The 23,949-nt window shown below is 54.7% G+C and overlaps 1 protein-coding gene across 5 annotated transcripts in view; it reads left to right on the top strand.

Moving 5' to 3' along the window:
* Positions 1-20,955, top strand: part of SPTBN2 (spectrin beta, non-erythrocytic 2) — a 44,564-nt gene extending 23,609 nt beyond the window's left edge. For all 5 annotated transcript variants that reach the window (XM_017857223.1, XM_017857220.1, XM_017857222.1 and 2 more), the window contains 25 exons: positions 981-1,134; positions 1,350-2,220; positions 4,424-4,561; positions 4,863-5,619; positions 6,535-6,737; positions 7,051-7,141; positions 7,363-7,509; positions 9,589-9,852; positions 11,868-12,092; positions 12,359-12,448; positions 12,776-13,036; positions 13,135-13,265; positions 13,494-13,698; positions 14,602-14,976; positions 15,967-16,211; positions 16,307-16,445; positions 17,052-17,136; positions 17,382-17,578; positions 17,918-18,060; positions 18,151-18,223; positions 18,308-18,358; positions 18,581-18,801; positions 19,061-19,234; positions 19,788-19,830; positions 20,124-20,955. In XM_017857223.1, the coding sequence (XP_017712712.1) occupies positions 981-1,134; positions 1,350-2,220; positions 4,424-4,561; positions 4,863-5,619; positions 6,535-6,737; positions 7,051-7,141; positions 7,363-7,509; positions 9,589-9,852; positions 11,868-12,092; positions 12,359-12,448; positions 12,776-13,036; positions 13,135-13,265; positions 13,494-13,698; positions 14,602-14,976; positions 15,967-16,211; positions 16,307-16,445; positions 17,052-17,136; positions 17,382-17,578; positions 17,918-18,060; positions 18,151-18,223; positions 18,308-18,358; positions 18,581-18,801; positions 19,061-19,234; positions 19,788-19,830; positions 20,124-20,357 (5,517 nt within the window). In that variant the 3' untranslated portion in view covers positions 20,358-20,955. The remainder of the gene's footprint in view (positions 1-980; positions 1,135-1,349; positions 2,221-4,423; positions 4,562-4,862; positions 5,620-6,534; positions 6,738-7,050; positions 7,142-7,362; positions 7,510-9,588; positions 9,853-11,867; positions 12,093-12,358; positions 12,449-12,775; positions 13,037-13,134; positions 13,266-13,493; positions 13,699-14,601; positions 14,977-15,966; positions 16,212-16,306; positions 16,446-17,051; positions 17,137-17,381; positions 17,579-17,917; positions 18,061-18,150; positions 18,224-18,307; positions 18,359-18,580; positions 18,802-19,060; positions 19,235-19,787; positions 19,831-20,123) is intronic.
* The last annotated feature ends 2,994 nt before the right edge of the window (positions 20,956-23,949 follow it).

Below are 23,949 nucleotides of genomic sequence, written 5' to 3'. Positions count from 1 at the left end.
AAAAAAAAAAAAAAAAAGAAATTAGCTGGGTGTGGTGGTGGGCGCCTGTAGTCCCAGCTACTCAGGAACCTGAGACAGGAGAATCGCTTGAACCCAGGAGGCGGAGGATGCAGTGAGCCGAGATTGTACCACTGCACTCCAGCCTAGGTGATAGGGCAAGACTCAGTCTCAAAAAAAAAAAAAAAAAACACAGCTAGGCAAGGTGGCTCACACCTGTAATCCTAGGACTTTGGGAGGCCAGGGTGGGTGGATCACCTGAGGTCAGAGTTCGAGACCAGCCTGGCCAACATGGCAAAACCCCGTCTCTAGTAAAAATACAAAAATTAGCCACACGTGGTGGCACACGCCTGTAATCCCAGCTACTCAGGAGGCTGATGAAGGAGAATTGCTTGAATCTGGGAGGTGGAGGTTGCAGTGAGCCAAGATTGCGCCACTGCACTCCAGCCTGCACGACGGGAGCAAGACTGCATCTCAAAAAATAAAAAAGTGATTAAAAGGTTTTGAGAGGGGTAGAGACTTCCTTGTACCTTACGTTTGTAAAAAGGTCACTTTGGCTACTCTGAAGAAGGTCTGTGGGCAGGCAGCATGAGAGCAAGACCTGTTAGGGTTGCTGCCGTCTCCCAGGCGGGCAGTGGCCAGGAGGGTGGATTGGGGAAAGATGTGGAAGGAAGGCTGCTGGGTGCTGGGGCAGAACAGTGGTGACAGGAGGGTGTCAATGATTCTGAGGCTGAGAAGATTAGTCACAGCAAAGCTTCCAAGAGCAGGAGTTAGTTAGAACATTGTTCCACAGCAGGAGAGTTAAGGATAAGGATAAGGAGGTCGGGGTGCCAGAGCAGAACTGGGGTATCTCAGTGTGTGTGAGCAATCAGGTTTCTCACCTGGGTGCAACACCTGGAGCCACAGAGAGGTCGGAAGGAAAACACGGCAGGTTAGCGCGTGTGTGCTCAGGCGGGCATCCGCACTCCATGTGTGCCTGGCAGGGCCGGCTGCAGTCTCAGGACCTGGGCAAGCACCTGACAGGAGTGGAGGACCTGCTGCAGCTGCACGAGCTGGTGGAGGCAGACATCGCCGTGCAGGCCGAGAGGGTGCGGGCCGTCAGTGCCTCTGCCCTGCGCTTCTGCAACCCAGGGAAAGGTGAAAAGTTGGGGAAGGCACTGGAGAGGGAGGGGCTGGGAAGAAGCACATCAAGAGCCGAGGTGGAAGGGTTGGGAAACCTGGGGACAGGAAAGATGGTGACCAAACGATGGTGACTGAGCTAGAGCCAAGGTGGGAAGCCCAAGAGAGTGTGGTGGCAGGGAGCAGCCGGAGGGCTGCGTTGCAGCTCTGACCCTCTCCTGTGACTTTCTCAGAGTATAGACCTTGCGACCCGCAGCTGGTGTCAGAGCGGGTAGCCAAGCTAGAGCAGAGTTATGAGGCACTGTGCGAGTTGGCAGCGGCGCGGCGGTCCCGGCTGGAGGAGTCACGGCGGCTCTGGCGTTTCCTCTGGGAGGTGGGCGAAGCTGAGGCCTGGGTGCGGGAGCAGCAGCACCTCCTGGCCTCAGCCGACACGGGCCGGGACCTGACCGGTGTCCTCCGCCTGCTCAACAAGCACACAGCCCTGCGGGGTGAGATGAGCGGCCGGCTGGGGCCCCTGAAGCTCACCCTGGAGCAGGGCCAGCAGTTGGTGGCCGAGGGTCACCCTGGGGCAAGCCAGGCCTCTGCCCGTGCAGCTGAGCTCCAAGCCCAGTGGGAGCGGCTAGAGGCCCTGGCTGAGGAGCGTGCCCAGCGGCTGGCCCAAGCTGCCAGCCTCTACCAGTTCCAGGCTGATGCAAACGACATGGAGGCCTGGTTGGTAGACGCACTGCGCCTGGTGTCCAGCCCCGAGCTGGGTCACGACGAGTTCTCCACGCAGGCTCTAGCCAGACAGCATCGGGCCCTGGAGGAGGAGATCCGAAGCCACCGGCCAACCCTGGACGCCTTGAGGGAACAGGCAGCAGCCCTGCCTCCCGCACTGAGCCGCACGCCCGAGGTGCAAGGTCGGGTGCCCACCCTGGAGCGGCACTACGAGGAGCTGCAGGCCCGGGCAGGCGAGCGAGCGCAGGCCCTGGCGGCAGCCCTAGCGCTCTACACCATGCTCAGCGAGGCCGGGGCCTGCGGGCTTTGGGTGGAGGAGAAGGAGCAGTGGCTCAATGGGCTGGCCCTGCCTGAGCGCCTGGAGGACCTGGAGGTGGTACAGCAGAGGTAGGCCCCTCAGGCTCCCAGTGGGACTGGCCTTGGGAGGCAGGGTGGGGGGCCAGGATGTGGGTAGTGAGTCCCTCCATAAACTGCCTGCCTCACCCCTTTGAGTCTTAATGGTTGTCCATTTCTAGTTTTAACAAAAGATGTTAACCGTAGAGACATTTCACCGCAAACCTCTCTACACCCATCACCCAGATTCAGTCATTGCCAATATCTTGCTTTATTTGATTCTCTGCCCTTTTGAAAAGCAAATCCCCAATATTAGCATGTCCCTCCTACATTCTTCAGGGTGCGCCCTTTAAGAAATACAAGGAAGGGCCGGGCGTGGTGGCTCAAGCCTGTAATCCCAGCACTTTGGGAGGCCGAGATGGGCGGATCACGAGGTCAGGAGATCAAGACCATCCTGGCTAACACGGTGAAACTCCGTCTCTACTAAAAAATACAAAAATCTAGCCGGGTGAGGTGGCAGGAGGCTGAGGCCGGAGAATGGTGTAAACCCGGGAGGTGGAGCTTGCAGTGAGCTGAGATCCTGCCACTGCACTCCAGCCCGGGCGACAGAGCGAGACTCTGTCTCAAAAAAAAAAAAAAAAGAAATACAAGGAAGCATTCGTACCTACAATATATTATTTTGAAATTGTCTGTGTGGACTTAAAATAGCTGAGGCTTTGAAGTTATAAATAAGCCTTTTAGACAGAGACACTAAAATAGCTTTATTTACAGAATAAATCTTTAAATCATTTATTCAATAATAAATCTTAAAAAAATTTTATAGAACCATTATCACATAGACAAAATTAGGAATTTCTTGATATGATCTATGATCAATGTGTAATCCAATTTCCTGGTGTTTAAAAAAATGTAATTAGGTTGGGCCTGGTGGCTCACACCTGTAATCCCAGCACTTTTGGAGGCCAAGGCAAGAGGATCACTTGAGTCCAGGAGTTCATAACCAACCTGGGCAACATAGTGAGACTCCACCTCTCCACATTGTTTTTTTTTTTTAATTAGCCAGGCATGGTGGTGGGCACCTGTAGTCCTAGCTACTGGGGACGCTGAGGCAGGAGTATTGCTTGAGCCCAGAGGTCGAGGCTGCAGTGAGCTGAGATCATGCCACTGCACTCCAACCTGGGTGACAGAGTAAGACCCTGTCTCAAAATAAATAAATAAATAAATAAAAATAAAAATGTAATTAAAGTTTTTTTTTAGTTTTCAAGGTATCCTAATGTAGAGGTTAACAAACTACAACCCTTGGGCCAAATCCAGCCTGCTGCCTGTTTCTGCTTTATTGGAAGAGAGCTACACTCTTTTTGAGTATCGCCCATGGCTACTTTCAGGCTACAGCAGCAGGGCTGAATAGTTGCTGCAGCAGCTGCATGGCTCATGAAGCCTATAATATTTACCGTCGAGCCCTTTACAGAAAACATTTGCAAACCCTGCCCTATTGGAACATAAAATGCCGGCCGGGCGAGGTGGCTCAAGCTTGTAATCCCAGCACTTTGGGAGGCTGACGAGGGTGGATCATGAGATCAGGAGTTCAAGACCAGCCTGGCCAAGATAGTGAAACCCCTGTCTCTACTAAAAATACAAAAATTAGCTGGGCTTGGTGGTGGGCACCTATAATCCCAGCTACTCGGGAGGCTGAGGCAGAGAATTGCTTGAACCCAGGAGGCAGAGGTTGCAGTGAGCCAAGATCGTACCACTACACTCCAGCCTGGGTGACAGAGTGAGACTCCGTCTCAAAAACAAAAACAAAACATAAAATATCCCTGGAAGAAGTTATCCTTCACATTTTCATCACCCAGACAAATATTTTTGGTTATTACTTCATTTTCTAACACATATGAGTGGGATGAGACCCAAATAGGCAGCTAAGGGGGAAGTCCCAGGAGGCTCAGAGGATCCGATAAAGGGTTGCCCCATGCCAGGGTCTAGTTTGACTTGTATGTATGTTCCTGACCTTTACCTTTTACCATCTTTTGAGCAGTTCTAGCGATAATAGTTATTCTGCTTGTTTTGGGGGAGTTGGGGGTTCCTCCCTTGACCCACAGATACTATGAACCTCATAGGCTGAGAGGCACAAAGACTCCTGCAGATAAGCCTCCTGGTGAAGGAGACACCCTCCTGGGTGTCTAAGAGAGGTGGACTTAGGTAGACTGGGCACGGTGCTGCCTCCCACAGTTCACGCCTGACTCTTCCACCCTCTCAGGTTCGAGACCCTGGAGCCTGAAATGAACACCCTTGCAGCACAAATCACCGCGGTGAATAACATTGCCGAGAAGTTACTGAAGGCCAGCCCCCCAGGCAAGGACCGCATTGTCAACACCCAGGAGCAGCTCAACCACAGGTGGGCTTGGGAGGGCAGGACTGGGAAACTGACAGAGAAATGAAGCAATGGGGATGGCAGTGGGAGGCAAGTTTTGTAGAACCTAGAAGAGTGGCCACCAAGGAGGAAGCAAACCAGTCTGGAATATGTTGGGAAAGGAAAAAGGATCAAAGAGACGAGAGAGGGAGTCAAGGTAGTCTGAAGCAGCTGCTGGCCGGAAAGGGAGGAGTCAAGGGGAGATACCAAGGGAGAGAGAAGCAGGGAAGAAGCTTCCAAATAGGCCTGGCCAGGGCAAGAAGCTGAACCTTCCCCCTGCTCTCAGGTGGCAGCAGTTTCGGTCTCTGGCAGACGGTAAGAAGGCAGCTCTGACCTCAGCCCTGAGCATCCAGAACTACCACTTAGAGTGTACAGAGACCCAGGCCTGGATGAGAGAGAAGACCAAGGTCATCGAGTCCACCCAGGGCCTAGGCAACGATCTGGCTGGGGTGCTGGCCCTGCAGCGCAAGCTGGCCGGCACGGAGCGGGACCTGGAGGCCATTGCTGCCCGGGTCGGTGAACTGACTCGAGAGGCAAATGCCCTGGCTGCTGGCCATCCTGCTCAGGCAGCGGCCATCAACGCCCGGCTCAGAGAAGTGCAGACCGGCTGGGAGGACCTCAGGGCCACCATGCGGCGTCGAGAAGAGTCGCTGGGGGAGGCGCGGCGGCTGCAGGACTTCCTGCGCAGCTTGGATGACTTCCAGGCCTGGCTAGGCCGTACTCAGACTGCTGTGGCCTCTGAAGAAGGGCCAGCCACCCTGCCTGAGGCAGAGGCCCTCCTGGCCCAACATGCAGCCCTTCGGGGAGAGGTGGAGCGGGCCCAGAGCGAGTACAGCCGGCTGCGAGCCCTAGGCGAGGAGGTGACCCGGGACCAGGCTGACCCCCAGTGCCTCTTCCTACGACAGCGACTGGAGGCCCTGGGAACTGGCTGGGAGGAGCTGGGCCGAATGTGGGAGAGCCGGCAAGGTCGCCTGGCCCAGGCCCACGGCTTCCAGGGATTCCTGCGGGATGCTCGTCAGGCTGAGGGCGTACTCAGCAGCCAGGTGAAAGTCCGGGCAAAGTCCCAACCAGGAGGAAGAGCAAAGTAGGGACCCAGGGAAATGTGAAGGAGCAGGATGGGCAGGAAGGACATGTTAGCAAAACGGGGCCGTGCAGTGGTTCAGGCCTGAAATCCCAGCACTTTGGGAGGCCAAAGTGGGAGGATCACTTGAGGCTGAGAATATCCAGACCAACCTGGGCAACATGGCAAGACCTTGTCTTTACAAAAAAAAATTAAGAAAATAGAAGAATTTTTTATAAAGAAAAATGGGAGCCAGACAGGATGGCTCACACCTGTAATCCCAGTACTTTGGGAGGCCAAGGCAGGAGGATAACTTGAGTTCAGGAGTTTGAGACCAGCCTGGGCAACATAGTGAGACCCCCATCTCTACAAAAAGAAAAAAAAAATTAGCTGGGCATGGTTATGCATGCCTGTAGTCCCAGCTACTGGGGAGGCTGAGGCTGGAGGATCACTTGAGCCAGGAGTTTGAGACTGCAGTGAGCTATGATCATACCACTGCACTCCAACCTGGGCCATAGAATGAGACCCTGTCTCAGAAAAGGAAAAAAGAAAGAAAAATGGGAATGAAAAAGATGTGAATATAATTTACTAAAACTGACTTTAGAAGAAATAGAAAACCCAGTTTGTCATGTAACTGTTAAAGAAATGGAATCAGGAGCTAGAAGTGAGATAGAACAGGATTTGGGCTGGGGAATGGAAAGTCCTTCCCACCCAGCTTCCCTGTGACTTTCTGAGACTCCCACGCTGGCTGGCAGCCTCCCTGTCTTCAGAGCTCTCCTGGCTACCCTCCCTGTCCGTGGGTTGGCCCCTACCTCTCAGATTTGCCCCTGGGTGGGTCCCTCCTAAGGGGGTGAATTGTGCTGGGGAAAACGAGCTGAATGTCACCGCTCCCACACAGGAATATGTTCTGTCTCACACGGAGATGCCAGGGACACTCCAGGCTGCTGATGCTGCCATTAAAAAATTGGAGGACTTCATGAGCACCATGGACGCCAATGGGGAACGGATCCACGGGCTCCTGGAGGCTGGGCGCCAGCTGGTGTCTGAAGGCAACATCCACGCCGACAAGATTCGGGAAAAGGCAGACTCCATCGAGAGGAGGTCTGAGGAGTCCATGAATTAGGGGTCCTGGGGGGAATCTGGGAAACAGGGTGGCCTCAAAGATGAATGTGGCACAGGAAACGCACAGATGGGGTAGGAGCTGACGGAGAAGTAGAGGGGAAGAACCAAGTGGTTGGAGAGGGCTGGGAGGTTCTACCCCCAACCAGGGCCAAAAGGAAGTCAGGATTCCAGGTAACCTCGTGGTCCTGGAAGGCGTTATTCCCCTAGAAGAAATGGAGGCCCCTAGGTTAGCCAAAGGGTCACAACCCTTTCACAGCAAATTCCAGGGTTTCACAAGAGGGTGTCATTCCAGGCACAGGAAGAATCAAGATGCAGCACAGCAGTTTCTGGGCCGTCTTCGGGACAACCGGGAGCAGCAGCATTTCCTGCAAGATTGTCACGAGGTGAGGCTCTCTGGGGCTCCGGGATATTCTCTAGCCATCCCTTTCCCACCTTGAGCCTAGAATAAGTCCAGCACAAGGTCACCAGAGACTATGAGCCCCTTCATGGCTTCTTCCCAAGGTGCCCACTTCTCCTGGCTCACTCTGGCCCTGCTTTTATGCCCCCCTCTTCCCTCCCTGGGAAATGCCGCCTCTCCTTTGTCCCTGTTTTATGTTTGGTCCAGCTGAAGCTCTGGATTGATGAGAAGATGCTAACAGCCCAGGACGTGTCCTACGACGAGGCCCGCAACCTGCATACCAAGTGGCAGAAGCACCAGGCGTTCATGGCTGAGCTGGCTGCCAACAAAGACTGGCTGGACAAGGTGGACAAGGTGAGTGGTGCTGTGGGGGCTGCCTCTGGGCAGAGTCCCCCACCGTGCATGTGAGGGCCTGGCTCCAGGACGTGGTTTTCGTCATGGTTAGAGATTGTGGGGCTTCTGGTGCCACAGCTCCACAGTGGAAAGTTATGGCCTGGGAAACAAACGTCTTTGTTGGAGACAGAGAGTGGGACAGTGAGTCCAGAACCTTGATAAAGTACAAATTAGTAGGTAGCCAAACTGCAGCTTGGATTTAACACCGTAACTGTTCCTGAGTTCAAAGCAGGATGGCGCTATTCAGTGGGCTCTGCAAACCTTGTCTGGAAAGGGCTTGGCCTGGATGGTCAATATTTGAGGCTTTGCGGTCCAAACAGTTTCTGCTACAACTGCTCATCTCTGTCGTTGTAGTACAAAAGCAGCCGCAGAGAATAGGTGAATGAATGAGCATGGCTGTTTCCCAATAAAACTTTATTTGTAAAAACAGGCAGTGGGCCAGATTACCTCATGGGCTGTATGTAGTCTGCCAGTCCTTATTTTCGAGTCTTGCTGTCCCTGGTTCTTGGTCTTCCACCCAGCTCTTCCTCAAGAGCCAAGGACATATAAAGTTTTATATCTGCTCCGCAAGTATCCCTACAGAACATGATATGCGCTCAACAGTCTGTGAGGCACTGCAAGGTCTACGAAAAGACACTTTCCTTCCCCCAAGGGCATGACGGTTGGGACAAAAGGAGACCAGTGTGCTTTCAATTGTTTCCATTCATTCAGCAAATATTTACTTGGTACTACTATATCCAAAGCATTGTATTAGGCACTGCGTGGGGTCCGAAAGGGATCCCCTGGTAGGCTCCACCCTGAAGGAATAACGCTGTCGTCAGGATATGAGGCATATACGCAGGTAGCTAAATAGAATCCAGAGAAGAATCTGATGAGTGCTGTGAGAGTGGCCCTGCTGAAGCCTGGGGAATAAGGAGAGAGGAGATATGAAAATTCTAGAAGCAGCAACATCCAGGGCAGTCCATGGCGGATGAGTAGAATTTGGACAAGTGGAGATATTGAGGAAAAGATGTTTCCAGGTAGAGAAAACTGAACAGAAAACCAGTGGTAGGCAGTGCCTGTTTGGGAGCAAGGGGGTGAGCCAGTCTGGCAGCAGCAGAGAATGTGTGCAGGGCCCCAGGGAAGAAGAGGTGGGAGAGAAGCCCCGGAAAACCCTGACCACCACATGCGTGTGCTTCCAAGTGTGGATTGTGCTCAAAGCTGTGAAGCTACCCAAGCAGTGCTAGCCTTTGATGCTCTTCATCCTGACAGCCACAGCCACCTGCAAAATGGCCTGAAGGCAGTATCTGGGTTTGTGTTCCCCTAGAAGCAGACCCAGAAACAATGATTCTAGGGAGGTGACCCCGGGAAGCATCAGTGGGGGAATGGAGTGATGAGAAGGGACAGAAGTCATGCCAGTTACCCCCATGGGCAGCGGGAGCCCAACCCTCATGGGGCACTCTGGGGGGGTGTAGATGGAACACAGAACACAGCACCCACACAGCCACAGCACTTGGATGCTGCGTATTTATCCATCAGCTCCCTGTCTGTCACTGGTTGAGGGCTGCTTCTGGGCTCATTAACTCCATGGCTCTTCCAATTTGCCTTCCACACAGTTCAAGGGAGCCCACTTCCCTCACCACCCCAGATGCAAAAATCCTCAAGCAGAAAAGCTGGCAGTGGGGAAACCAGGTGGGACTCACTTGCTATCAATGAAGTGAAGAGTAATGAGTTGAGAAATACAAAACGATGGCAAATGAGTCAATGTGCAGTGCGGTGCCAGAAACCACAGGCACCAAGGAACCCAAACTCAAGAGAGATCGCAAGGGCTTCCTCGTTGAAATGCTCTTTGAGCTGGGTCTTGAAGGAGGAGTGGGGTTCATCAGCGGTGAGGGAACAGCAGTTTAGAAGGGATCTTAAACCTCTGCGAAGAGTGTGTCGATGAGAACACACAAGGACTTGGAATTATTGCCCACACTTCAGGTCTCTACTGCCCATGCTCTCAGCCTCTAAAGTTCAAGCTAATTTGGGCACTTTGACGTTCTCTGTCCTGCCTTCCAGGAGGGGCGGGAGCTGACTCTTGAGAAGCCAGAGCTGAAAGCCCTGGTGTCAGAGAAGCTGGGAGACCTGCACAGGCGCTGGGACGAGCTGGAGACCACCACCCAAGCCAAGGCCCGCAGCCTCTTTGATGCCAACCGAGCTGAGCTGTTTGCCCAGAGCTGCTGTGCCCTGGAGAGCTGGCTGGAGAGCCTGCAGGCCCAGCTGCACTCAGATGACTACGGCAAGGACCTCACCAGTGTCAACATCCTGCTCAAGAAGCAGCAGGTGTGCTGTGGGCCTTTGATGGGGATGGTGAATAGCAGAAGAAAGGAAGGGGTCTAAAGCTTTCAAGATTTGGGAGGCCAGCTAAGGCCTGGCAGATAACACCTTCAGTAGCATTTCCCAGAGTCATTTCTCTGGGCAGCCAGTATCAGAATCTCTAGGGATATGTCACAGTCAGGATTAGAGTTAGGAGACAGACCCACTAATAATTTGAAGATGAGAACTTCAGTAAAAAGAAATATTAATTAGGCCAGGCACGGTGGCTCACGCCTGTAATCCCAGCACTTTGGGAGGCTGAGGCAGGTGGGTCACTTGAGGTCAGGAGTTCAAGACCAGCCTGGCCAACATGATGAAACCCCATCTTTACTAAAAATACAAAAATTAGCCAGGCGTGGTGGCATGTGCCTGTAATCCCAGCTATTTGGGAGGCTGAGGCAGGAGAATGGCTTGAACCCAGGAGGCAGAGGTTGCAGTGAGCCATGATCGTGCCACAAGTGTGGTGGCTCACACTTGTAATCCCAACACTTTGGGAGGCCGAAGTGGGCGGATCACTTGAGTCCAGGACTTTGAGACCAGCCTGGGCAACATGGCAAAACCCCATCTCTACAAAAAAATACAAAAAATAGCTGGGCGTGGTGGTGGTGTGTGCCTGTAGTCCCAGCTACTCTGGAGGCTGAGGTGAGAAGATTGCTTGAGCCTGGGAAGTCGAGGCTGCAGTGGGCTGTGACCGTGCCACTGCACTCCAGCCTGAGTGGCAGAGCGAGACTTGTCTCAAAAAAATTTTTAAAAAGGGGTGGGTGCAGCTGTGGTCCAATAAAAACTTTATAAGTCTCGGCAGTGGGCTGGACTTGCTGGTCCCTGCTCTAAAGAATGCAGAATGGGAAGTGTAGGGAGCAGCTGACACCTCTGGGGTCGAGGAGTACCCCAGGAAGGAGCAAGATGGCTGAGTCTCAGACCTCCTTGGAGAGGGCAGAGGCCCACTGCATGGCCTGGAAATTTGCTGGGGTATCACAGGCCAGAGCAGGTCTGAAGCCAGCAAGCCAAGGCTGACCGGCAGGAAGTGGCCACTGTAGTGCAGCAAAACTTGCCAGAGAGTTAAGAGCCACCAAATCTCTTGTGCACTGTGGACAGTTTTGCTGTAGGAGGAAGATAAGATTAAGACCCTGGAACCGTGGAATGCCCCTCATCTGCTAGGCATTGTGGTGTCCCTCCAGCGCCCTCTGCTGACAAGGCCTAGATTGTGCCCGCTGGGAAAGGAGGAATGTTTCCAGGGACCAGTTCCAGTGTCTCAAAGCAGGGCCACGATGGATCGGGGATGGAGAGACAATGAGTTGATAACGGGCACAGTTATCACACTACCCTGGAGTTTTTTTGTTTGTTTGTTTTGTTTTGTTTTTTTTTTTGAGACGGAGTCTCGCTCTGTCGCCCAAGCTGGAGTGCAGTGGCCGGATCTCAGCTCACTGCAAGCTCCACCTCCTGGGTTCACGCCATTCTCCTGCCTCAGCCTCCCGAGTAGCTGGGACTACAGGCTCCCGCCACCTCACCCGGCTAGTTTTTTGTGTTTTTTAGTAGAGACGGGGTTTCATCGGGTTAGCCAGGATGGTCTCGATCTCCTGACCTCGTGATCCGCCCGTCTCGGCCTCCCAAAGTGCTGGGATTACAGGCTTGAGCCACCGCGCCCGGCCTACCCTGGAGTTTTTAATCTCAGTCTTAGATGTGGGGGTGTGGGTGCAGGTTTGTTATAAGGTTATATTGTGTGATGCTGAAGTTCGGGGCAGAATTGAACCCATCACCCATGTAGTAAGCACAGTACCCAATAGAGATTCTTTCAACCCCTGCCCTTGGACTCTTGTGTATATAAAGTTCGAGATCCACTGATCCAGCCCATGAGGAGATGCTCTCCCTGGGTGAGCTGCAGTGATAAGCAGCCACAGTGGGCTGGATAGAGACTGGTGTCTCTGCTGGGCGTGAAGGCAGAAATGCAGAGCTAACATGTCCTTCCTCCTGGCGGTTTGCAGATGCTGGAATGGGAGATGGCTGTGAGAGAGAAGGAGGTGGAGGCAATCCAGGCCCAGGCCAAAGCGCTGGCCCAGGAGGACCAGGGTGCAGGGGAGGTGGAGAGGACCTCGAGAGCTGTGGAAGAGAAGTTCAGGGCCTTGTGCCAGCCCATGCGGGAACGCTGCCGGCGCCTGCAGGCTTCTCGCGAGCAGCACCAGTTCCACCGGGACGTGGAGGATGAGATTGTGAGTCACTGGGGCCAAGGACGGCAAGCTGCCCCCAGCCACGTGACTTTCCAGCCTCCCTCCTCAATGTCAGCAGGGCTCTGTTCCCTCTTCTCTTTGGCATTGACCATCACCCCTCTAGGGAGACTTGGGGATGCCCCCCAGAATCAGAGATGACCGTTCCCTACACACACAGAGGTAGCCCCAGGTGTCCCCACTCCCACTAATCAGTCCCTGGTGCTTGCCTTGGCCTCTGGGCCTCCACTGACCTCCTCTTCCTCTTCCAGTTGTGGGTGACAGAGCGGCTGCCCATGGCCAGCTCCATGGAGCATGGCAAGGACCTACCCAGTGTCCAGCTTCTCATGAAGAAAAACCAGGTGAGGCAGAGGCTGAAGGCAAAAGAGAAGTTCCCAGGAGCCTCCCCAGACTTGGACGTGTGTTTTTTCTTAAGACCAGGCCCCCCTCGATGCTGAATGTAACCCTGGACTTCAGTGGCTGTCTTTCCTCACCTCGGGAGGGTGGGTCCTCTCAGTGGGACATAGTGGGGGCTGGGGGGCTGAGGGGTGTTACCATCGCACCCCCGGGCTAGGAGAGGGAGCAGAGGACCCAGGAAGGAGAGAGGCACAGGGGTGAAGGGCGGTCTCTGGGAGCATGTGGAGCTGCGGCAGGCCTTTCCGCATTTTCTCTTCTGTGGCCGTGGGCAGACTCTGCAGAAGGAGATTCAGGGCCATGAGCCCCGGATCGCGGACCTGAGGGAGCGGCAGCGTGCTCTAGGTGCAGCAGCAGCAGGCCCAGAGCTAGCCCAGCTGCAGGAAATGTGGAAACGCCTGGGCCACGAGCTGGAACTTCGAGGGAAGCGACTCGAGGAGGCCCTGCGAGCCCAGCAGTTCTACCGTGATGCCGCTGAGGCGGAGGCCTGGATGGGCGAGCAGGAATTACACATGATGGGCCAGGAGAAGGCCAAGGTGAGGGCCAGGACAGAGCCTGGTATATGTGGCCAGTTCTGCCCTCCCCCGACCCGCTGCTTGATGCCACTGTCCCCTCCCGCCGTCCCTTCCCCCAGGATGAGCTGAGTGCCCAGGCAGAGGTGAAGAAGCACCAGGTGCTGGAGCAAGCCCTGGCCGACTACGCGCAGACCATCCACCAGCTGGCGGCCAGCAGCCAGGACATGATTGACCATGAGCACCCAGAGAGGTGGGTACAGCGGCAGCCCGGCCCAGCCTAGGGGAGAGCTGGCTGCAGGAACAGGAAGGTGCAGGGAATGTGGAGCCTTCAGTGCTGTGTGCATGGAGCCTCCTAGAAAGCTGGAGCGCAGGGTGGGCGAGCTGTTGGGAGACTCACAGGGACAGAGCTCCACAGAACAGGCTGGAGGTCAGAGCTACACCCCTAAGTCCCACAATGCCTCTCCCATTGTTTCTGCAGCACGCGGATATCCATCCGCCAAGCCCAGGTGGACAAGCTGTATGCTGGCCTGAAGGAGCTGGCGGGAGAGCGGCGGGAGCGCCTGCAGGAGCACCTCCGGCTGTGCCAGCTCCGCCGCGAGCTGGATGACCTAGAGCAGTGGATCCAGGAGCGCGAGGTCGTGGCGGCCTCCCACGAGCTGGGCCAGGACTACGAGCATGTGACTGTGAGTATAGGGAGAGCACCCAGCTCAGATCAGCCATGGGAAGAGTGGAGGACCCACAGGGAGACTAGGACCCACAGGGAGGACCCACAGGGAGACTAGTTGCAGGCAGAGCACTGGGGGGCCAGGAGACAAGACCAGGCTGAGCAGGCACTGCCCTCCTGATTTTGAGGTATATGATTTGAAGAGGCTGGGCATGGTGGCTCACATATGTAATCCTAGCACCTTGGGAGGCTGAGGTGGGAGGATTGCTTAAGTCCAGGAGTTTGAGACCAGCCTGGGCAACATAGTGAGACCCTCATCTCTACAAAAAAAATGTTTTTTAGCTAGGCACGGCAGTGCATGACTGTAGGCCCAGCTACTCGGGAGGCTAAGGTGGGAGGATCTCTTGAGCCTAGGAGGTCGACACTGCAGTGATTGCGCCAGTGCACTCCAGAGCAAGACCCCATCTCTAAATACACACACACACACACACACACACACAAATTTGAAGAATTGTGCAGAAAGGGGACATGAAGCTGAGCTGAGACAAGGGCAAATAGGAAATTATCACTCACATTTTTCAACAGAATTCAACAAAACGGGGTATGATTCCCTCCACGGTTTGGGGGCTTGGAGCCTCTGTCGTACAGAAATATGGGCCATAGTTAGGGGGTTCTCGTCTGAGGCCTGAGGGTCCCAAGCACCTCAAAACACCTTTGCCGGGGGTGGAGGGCGCCTGTCAAATACAGGGTCAGTGGGAAGCAGCCATGCCTGCTCCTTAACCACCGGGAGGAAACCTGTTCCGGCCCCGTGGCCAGCAGGGAGAGGTAGGTTCTGAGTTTGGAGTGGAGGACTCGCTTCATCAGGCAGGGACCACATCCCCCAACATCACGGCATGGCCTGTCCATCTGCTTCCTCTACCAGATGCTCCGAGACAAATTCCGAGAGTTCTCCCGGGACACGAGCACCATCGGTCAGGAGCGCGTAGATAGCGCCAATGCACTGGCCAATGGGCTCATTGCTGGGGGCCATGCTGCACGGGCCACCGTGGCCGAGTGGAAGGACAGTCTCAACGAAGCCTGGGCTGACCTGCTTGAGCTGCTGGACACGCGGGGTCAGGTGCTGGCCGCGGCGTACGAGCTGCAGCGCTTCCTGCACGGGGCACGCCAAGCCCTGGCGCGGGTGCAGCACAAGCAGCAGCAGCTTCCAGACGGGACTGGCCGTGACCTCAACGCTGCCGAGGCCCTACAGCGCCGACACTGTGCCTACGAGCACGACATCCAGGCCCTCAGCGCCCAGGTCTGACTCAAGCATGCGGAGGTGGGGGAGGCTTAGAGGAGGCCAAGGGGGAAATGCCAGGGAGAGTTCCCAGGAGCTAGGGCAGAGCTCAGAAATGCTGGGAGGATGGCACCCTTTGGAGGGCCATTTCGAGATGAGGAAATTGCTCCAAGGAAAATCTCTGTTTGACCGGGCATGGTGACTCTTGCCTGTAATCCCAGCACTTTGGGAGGCTGAGGAGGGCAGATCACCTGAGATTGGGAGTTTGAGACCAGCCTGACCAACATAGAGAAACCCCGTCTCCACTAAAAATACAAAATTAGCTGGGCCTGGTGGCGCATGCCTGTAATCCCAGCTACTCAGGAGGCTGAGGCAGGAGAATCACTTGAACCTGGGAGGCAGAGGTTGTACACACCACTGTACTCCAGCCTGGGCAACAAGAGCGAAACTCATCTCAAAAAGAAAGAAACCATCTCTGGCAGGGGACATCTAGCCAGTGCATTCACACTTTTAATGACAAGCCCCCTTGAGAGCCCATAATGTCTTCAGGGGTTCCCAGTGGCCAGGAGACTCTTCATGCTCTGCTCAATCTGCCTGTTGGTGCTTCCCAGGCTTGAGCTCTAGGCCCACACTCAGGAAGCATGGATCTTTCCCTCAACCACTAAAACCCATCAGCCCCTGCCTGAATCCCCTCTTCAGGCTAAGTGTCTCGTTTTAGCAATCTCCAAGGTCCATCACATCCTAGACAGGCCTCTGAAAGTTCAACTGGCCAATGGCCCTTTTCCAGATCCTCCCCAAGTTAAGCCCAGGTTCCCAGATGAGACCCAATAGAGCAGAGTGTGGCCGAGCACCTGCCTTCATCTTCCCCAGCACCCCCACTCCCTGGCTCCACCCCCTGCTTCTTTGGCTGTGAGACAGGCAGCAGCAGGTGAGAGCGGCAGCCAGAACTGAGGCAGGCTGCGGCTCCTTGGAGTCCCCCGCTCTGCCTGACTCTGACCCGGGGCCCCGCAGGTCCAGCAGGTGCAGGACGATGGCCACCGGCTCCAGAAGGCATATGCTGGAGACAAGGCTGAGGAGATCGGCCGCCACATGCAGGCCGTGGCTGAGGCCTGGGCTCAGCTTCAGGGAAGCTCTGCCGCCCGCCGGCAGCTGCTGCTGGACACGACGGACAAGTTCCGCTTCTTCAAGGCTGTCCGGGAACTGATGCTCTGGATGGATGAGGTCAACCTGCAGATGGATGCCCAGGAGCGTCCCCGGTGAGAACCCCAGGGCCCGGGGCCTCCATGGGTTGTGTGGCTGGGCTGTGATGGGGCTATGGGCAGCAGATGATGCTGTTTCTGCCTCCCCCCAGGGATGTGTCCTCCGCGGATCTAGTCATCAAGAACCAGCAAGGCATCAAGGCAGAGATAGAGGCCCGGGCGGACCGCTTCTCCTCCTGCATCGACATGGGGAAGGAGCTGCTGGCCAGGAGCCACTATGCGGCCGAGGAGGTGGGTGAGGCCTGGGTGGCCAGGCCATTCTCACTGTACAGTGCTGAACGCTGACTTCTTGGCGGCTTTCTGCTTCCTCTCGTTCTTTCTTTGCAAGAAATTTTTCATTCTCTCCCCTCAGTGCCATTCAGGGGTTTCTTGCATTCTGTAAATGTGAGAACCGTCTGCCTCTTGACATCAGAAATCCCTGGTCCTGGACCAGGCATGGTGGCTCACGCCTGTAATCCCAGCACTTTGGGAGGCCCAGGTGGGCAGATCACCTAAGGCCACGAGTTCAAGACCAGCCTAGCCTCCAAGGGTTGTGTGGCTAGGCTGTGATGAAACATGGTGAAACCCCATTTCTACTAAAAACACAAAAATTAGCCGGGCATGGTGGCAGGTGCCTATAATCCCAGCTACTCGGAGGCTGAGGCAGGAGAATTGCTTGAACCTGGGAGGCGGTGAAGTTGCAGTGAGCTGAGATTGTGCCATTGCCTGGGCGATAAGAGCGAAACTCTGTCTCAAAAAAAAAAAAAAAGAAAGAAATTATCTGTCGCCCTGGGTGACTCCCCAGGGGCCCTGGAAAGACCTCACATCCTGGTGCTAACTCACATCTCTGCCCCCCAGATCTCAGAGAAGCTGTCTCAGCTGCAGGCGCGGCGCCAGGAGACGGCTGAGAAGTGGCAGGAGAAGATGGACTGGCTTCAGCTAGGTGAGCTGCTGAGGGGCCCCAGGTGCTGTGGGGAGTGGGGGGCATTCTGCACCCTGTGGTTTCCAGAGTAGGTGAGACCAGGAACCCTGGGTGTGAAACTCACAATGTCCAACCTTGGCGCTGCCTGGCACAGCTCTGGGGCAGTGGCTTTGTCCGTGTCCCTGTTCTTGAGGTTGCCATGGCCACTGTGCCCTGCCAGTGGCCACTCTGACCCACCATCTTCCTGTGACCCCCGATCCCCCCAGTTTTGGAGGTGCTCGTGTTTGGAAGAGATGCAGGGATGGCAGAAGCCTGGCTCTGCAGCCAGGAGCCACTGGTGCGCAGCGCTGAGCTGGGTTGCACGGTTGACGAAGTTGAGAGCCTCATCAAGCGGCACGAGGCCTTCCAGAAGTCAGCAGTGGCCTGGGAGGAGCGATTCTGTGCGCTGGAGAAGCTTACTGCGGTGAGGGACACAGGACCCCAGATGCCCACCCCCAACCTGCTCCCCTGACCCATGCTTGCTTCTGCTTGGAGCAGACATGTCTTCTCTTTTGCCACTGTACCAGTGGCTCCCAGATGTGAGCTGAGAGTGCCGTTGTCACCACACCTTTAGGAGGTGTCAGTTCCCCTGGGTGAGGCTGAGACACCTTCTCCCATTTTGTCTCTTGTCCCCACCGTCTTCTCGAATTCTGTTCTTTTATCATATTTCATCAAATCAGAGTTGAGACATTTCAGCTCTCCCTATTTCCCTGGCCCTCTTAAACGCGACCTTCTACATGCTGAATGCAGCATTTTTTGACAGCTAGAGGAGCGGGAGAAGGAGCGAAAGAGAAAGAGGGAGGAGGAGGAGCGAAGGAAACAGCCGCCTGCTCCTGAACCCACAGCCAGTGTGCCTCCAGGGGACCTGGTGGGCGGCCAGACAGCTCCTGACACCACCTGGGACAGGTGAGAGCCAGGACGCCTGGGGTAGGAGGAGGAGGCTGAGCCCAGGCCACCCAGGGACTAATGATTCTGTGTTGCCTTTGGTCATCCCAGAACCCAGCTACGGCCACCATCCACACAAGCCCCCAGTGTTAATGGAGTCTGCACAGATGGAGAGCCCTCACAGGTGACCCCACTGTCCCTCGTTCCCCCATCGGAGTCGTAGCCCCTCCACCCCCGCACATCCTTTTACAGATTCTTATTCTTGCAGCCCCTGCTGGGACAACAGAGACTTGAGGACAGCAGCTCCCCCGAAGGGCCGGTGAGTTCCCCTGCAAGTGTGGGTGTTGATAACTGGGAGGCGAAGGGTCCAGAAGGGGTGGTGAGTAGGGGTGGTGGAGTACTGGGGATGGGATGGGAGAGGGCAGAGGCTCACGGGCAGCTTGGGGGCAGGAAGACCAACTCCTGGACATGGAGCTTCCTGGCACCCAGGTTAGGGATCTCCCGTCTCATCCTTTGACACTGACACTGCTTTCCCCCCCAGGGACCTGGCCCAGGGGACGAAGCCAATGGGCCCCGGGGAGACAGGCAGACCCGGACTCGGGGCCCAGCCCCACCTGTGATGCCCCAGAGCAGGTCCACCGAGTCAGCCCACGCTGCCACCCTGCCTCCTCGAGGCCCAGAGCCGTCTGCCCAGGAGCAGATGGAGGGGGTACTGTGTCGCAAGCAGGAGATGGAGGCCTTCGGGAAGAAGGCTGCTAACAGGTACGGCCTCTCCGGAGCCTGCCCTCAGAGGGGACTTCCCCAGAGCCTCTGTCCAGATAGAGGAAGGGATGCCCTTTAAAGTACATCTTCTGGGCAAAGGGTAGGACTTGGGACCAGAGCAGGGCCTCAGGGGAGGACCAGAGGGTGTGAAGACCATGGCCTAAAGATGGGAGCAGAACTGGAAGTCCTAGGATACCCAAGAGGGCCCTGGGTTGCAGGAGCCACCGAGGCCAGCCAGTCAGCACCATGTCCCTCGCAGGTCCTGGCAGAACGTGTACTGTGTCCTGCGGCGTGGGAGCCTCGGCTTTTACAAGGATGCCAAGGCAGCCAGCACGGGAGTGCCATACCACGGAGAAGTGCCTGTCAGCCTGGCCAGGGCCCAGGGCAGCGTCGCCTTTGATTACCGAAAGCGCAAACACGTCTTCAAGCTGGGGTAGGAACAGGGAACAGTGCTCTCGGAATGGGAGGAAAGTTGGGAGTGGCACAGGTGAGCCGTGAGTCGGGTCCAGAGGGAGGGGAGTTCCTGTAAGGAACCCCTGAGTGGAGTAACCAGGCCAGCCACTTGGGGACAGTGTAGATAAGGGAGGCGGGGATTCTGGTTGTCTCCATACCAAGGGGAGCAGGAAAACCAAGACCCAGGCCTGATGGCTGCCGATGTCAAGGTGAAAAATTACCCAGGGTGGGAAATCCAAAGGCAGGGATCTGGCAAGACCTCCAGGGGCCTGTCCCTGCCTGCCAGCAAGCAGCTGGAGCAGGAGGCCCAGGCTGGGGTGGAAGTGAGCTCCCCCTGCCTCTGTGGCCAGTCAGAAAGGATGTGCTTCTGCAGTCGGGGGAGACTGAAGAATGTGCAGAGCATGGCTGGTCCGGCTCCGAGGGCTGCAGCCAGATGTCCCAGCCTGGTGTTGGGTCATGATTGCGCTCTCACCAGCAGCGACCTGGCACATCCAGATTCTCAGCTCTGCCCTGTGGCCTCTCTCTCCCCACAGCTTACAGGATGGAAAAGAATATTTATTCCAGGCCAAGGATGAGGTGAGCTGTCCTCCGTGTTCCTCTCTGTCCACGCCATTCCAGAACCCTCCAGCTGCAGACTCCCCTTCCTTCCCCGTCCTCCCTCTTTTTCCTGGTCTTGTCCTTTGTGGTAAGACTGGATATGTGTGACGGCCGCACCAGGCCGCACTCCCTGTCTAAGCCGGCCGCATTCTCCTAATGGCATGAAACAGTCAGCTCACTTTCTGCCTCCTTCTCTCACACTTCCCTGCTGTCCACCGTGGCCACCCCAGCGGAGCGTCCTTGCAGCTGACCAAGGGTCTTTCCATCCACAGGCAGAGATGAGCTCGTGGCTACGGGTGGTGAACGCAGCCATTGCCACTGCGTCTTCTGCCTCTGGAGAGCTCGAAGAGCCAGTGGTGCCCAGCACCACCCGGGGCATGACCCGGGCCATGACCATGCCCCCAGTGTCACCTGTCGGGGCTGAGGGGCCTGTTGTGCTCCGCAGCAAAGACGGCAGAGAACGAGAGCGAGAAAAACGCTTCAGCTTCTTCAAGAAGAACAAGTAGCTGGGGGCAAGGTCCCAGGCCAGCTCCTTCCCTCCGTTCAGGAAACTGCCAGGGACAGTCGACAGGGACCACCCTCTTGTCAGGACAACTGCCTGCTGCTAGGGTCTATTGCCAAGGTCAACCCATCACCAGGAACTGTCACTGGGCAGTTCCTTCTCTTCTGCTGTTTAATTCCAGACTGGTGGTGGGACCCAGGCAACCCCCTCTCCCACCCCCGCCGACTTCTCCCCTTTCCCCAGCCTCGTGCCTCTGTCTCTCACCAAGGTGCGGACAGTGCCGCACCCTCAACATAGGCCAGGTGGGGAGTGACTGCCCCTGCCTCAGGGTCATTCTCCCACCACAGCGAGGGCACTCGCCTTCTGCCTTCTGGTTCCTCACCCCTTGGACTAGCCAGGAACCTCTCAGAGCTGAAGCAGGCCCTGGGGGCAGGAGTGCCAGATGATAGGCGCAGGAGCCCTCCCTCCCCATCCCCACCCTCTAACTCCAGCTGCCACTCCATCTCCAGCTGCTCTCAATGGCTTTCAAGGTGTGTTGTTCAGGGACAGCCACCGCCTTGAGTCTGGCCAAGGAGGTGATTAAACAGCTCAGCTTCTCTCACTGCCTCTGGGTGTCTTTGCTTTCCTGACCACAGCCTCTCTGCCCAAGCCCGTGTCCTCTCCTTTGGTTCTGGTCTCCTGCATCTCACGTTTCTACTCTGCCCCAGCCTCCAAGCTCTTGAAGAGCTGTGTCACCCTGAGAGCTTCCCTGACCCAGTCTCATTTCCCTGTGACAGTGACCTCCAGTGTGCTGGGTTGACCAATGCCAAGCCTCTTTTTAGACCAAAGTAGTTCCCCATGGGTTGGGATGATGTCACCAAGCAGTATTCATGTTAAAAAGCAATGAGGGCTCCTTCCCTGGTGCACAATTTTCTTCACTTGTGAGTTGCTAAACTGTTCATATTGGAAGACTGGGAAGCATTGCTACAGCCCCCAGCCAGTCTCAGCCACTGCTCAGCCCATTGGTGGAAAGCTGAGCACATAGCGGGTGCTTACTGCGCCCACTTGCTGTCTGCTCTCTAGTAGATCAAGGGAGCTCAGACAGGGATCAGAGAAGTGGCAGGTTCCAATAAACTGACCAACAGAATGAAGTCACTCTGGGAAGCCATGAGGTAACTTTACAGCCCAAGTGTGTAAATACACACACAGAGGATTATATATATATACACACACACACACACACACACACACATATATATATATATATATTTTTTTTTTGAGACAGAGTCTCACTCTGTCAGCCAAGCTGGACTGCAGTGGCGCAGTCACAGCTCACTGCAACCTCCACCTCCCAGGTTCAAGCAATCCTCCCACCTCAGCCTCCCGAGTAGCCTGAACCACAGGCACATGCCATCACACCCAACTAAGTTTGTTTATTTTTTGTAGAGACGGGGTCTCACTATGTTGCCCAGGTCAGTCTCGAATTCCTGGGCCCAAGTGATTCTCCCACCTTGGCCTCTCAGACTGTTGGGATTACAGGCATGAGCCACCATGCCCAGCTGAGACTACCTTCTGGATCCGGTGAAGTATTAGAAAGGAGCTGGTGGCTTCTCCTTTGTCTCTGGCTTGGCAATCGGAGCTTTCAGGGCAGGGTGTTTGTCTCCCAATGTTGATGGAAGTGGCCACTCCTTGGTGGCCTCCAACAGGAAAAGTGTGTTCTCTCATTGTTTTCTATACACACAGACAACCGTTTTTCCAGGAAGGCAGCCCCATCTTCAGTGTCATTGACTGCGGGCCTGACTATCATCAGTCATGATGAAGACCGAGTCAGGTGTGTGCAGGCCCAGAACTAGCCCATCACAGCCCCAGAGTGGGCTCCAAACCTGAGATCTGGTAGGCCAGAGAGCCTGCAGGATAATTTCCCCCTTAAGATGGGCAGATTTACTGTTCCACAGCCAACAGGTAGATACATGTAACTAGAACAATCTGTCATGGGACTAAGTGGAAGAATCCATCAGCATTACACGCATCTTTTCTTCAAATACAACTGTAAAATCTCCACTGTTTCTTCAAAGAGAGTCATACCTTGGGGGTGCTCAGGGAATCTAGGTATTTGCACTCCAAGGTGGCAAGCCTGTGGGGGGGTTGAAGAGAAACAATACTTGGAAATGTTAGAAGGAAATGTATATGGAGAAATTGATGGAGAAATGATTATTTTAATGTGATATGTAAGTGTAAATAGGACAGCCAGTTGAAGCAGTCCCTCAGAAGGGGCAGGCATTGTGAACAGAGACGTGAGACTAAAGGCTCCGAGCAGCATCTGCAAATGTGGCAGCAGAAGCACTTCAGGGCGTGATTCCTTAAGAACAGGACATAGAAGAGGGAAGCATAGTGTCAGCTTCAGCTTCAGCTGTGAGTGGAAGAAAGAAAAACTTCCAGGAAAGGCAACAAGAAGGAATGAGGCGGTGAGGGATATGAGACAAGTTAGACACAAAAATACAATAAATGCAGGCACCACAAATCAATGGAGAGAGATGGCAGATAAAAATGGATTACTTGGCCGGGCATGGTGGTTCACGCTTATAATCCCAACACTTTGGGAAGCTGAGGTGAGTGGGTCACGAGCTCAGGAGTTCAAGACCAGCCTGGGCAACATGGTGAAACCCCATCTCTACAAAAATTAGCCAGGTGTAGTGGCACGTACCTGTAGTCCCAGCTACTTGGGAGGCTGAGGCAGGAGCATTGCTTGAACCTTGGAAGTAGAGGTTACAGTGAGCCGAGATCATGCCACTGCACTCCAGTCTGGGCAATAAAGTGAGACCCTGTCTCAAAAAAAAAAAAAAAAAAAAAAAAAGGATTAATTATGTAGTGAAAAATATATTTGCATTTTTAACATCACCTACAAGAGTGGACGTTAGGTCCATCCTGTCCACAGCAGCAGCCACCAGCCGTGTGTGGCTACTGAGATGTAGCCAAACCAAGTGTGCCATGGCTCTGAAACACCAGTCATCAAGCATGGAAAAGGACAACAACTTTAAATACCTTAATTTTTATATTGATTATGTGTTTTAATATTTTAGATATATTGGGTTTCAAAAGGATCATTAAAGTGAGTTTCAACTATTTTGGTTACTTTTTTAATGTGTTTGCTGGAAATTTTTAAATTACATACGTAGCTACCATTGTATTTTTATTGGATAGCACTGCTGTAAATGGGCTCCAGATCTAAATGCAAAAGGTAAAAAATATAATGTTAATAGGCCGGGTATGGTGGCTCACACCTGTGATCCCAGCACTTTGGGAGGCCAAGGAGGGTGGATCACATGAGGTCAGGAGTTCGAGACCAGCCTGGCCAATATGGTGAAACTCCGTCTCTACTAAAAATACAAAAATTAGCCAGGCATGGTAGCGCACACCTGTAGTCCCAGCTACTCGGGAGGCTGAGGCAGGAGAATGGCTTGAACTGTGGAGGCAGAGGTTGCAGTGAGCCCAGATCACACCACTACACTCCAGCTTGGGCAACAAGAGCGAAACTCCATCCCCCAAAAAACAAAAACAAAAACATAACGTTAATAGACTAAAATGTAGGAGAATATCTTGTGACTAAGGAGGCTACA

This window comes from Rhinopithecus bieti, unplaced genomic scaffold (assembly GCF_001698545.2).
Source record: "Rhinopithecus bieti isolate Rb0 unplaced genomic scaffold, ASM169854v2 scaffold_44159, whole genome shotgun sequence".
NCBI lineage: Eukaryota > Metazoa > Chordata > Mammalia > Primates > Cercopithecidae > Rhinopithecus > Rhinopithecus bieti.
Note: the sequence above shows the minus strand (reverse complement) of the source record. Positions and strands in the feature narration are given on the sequence as shown.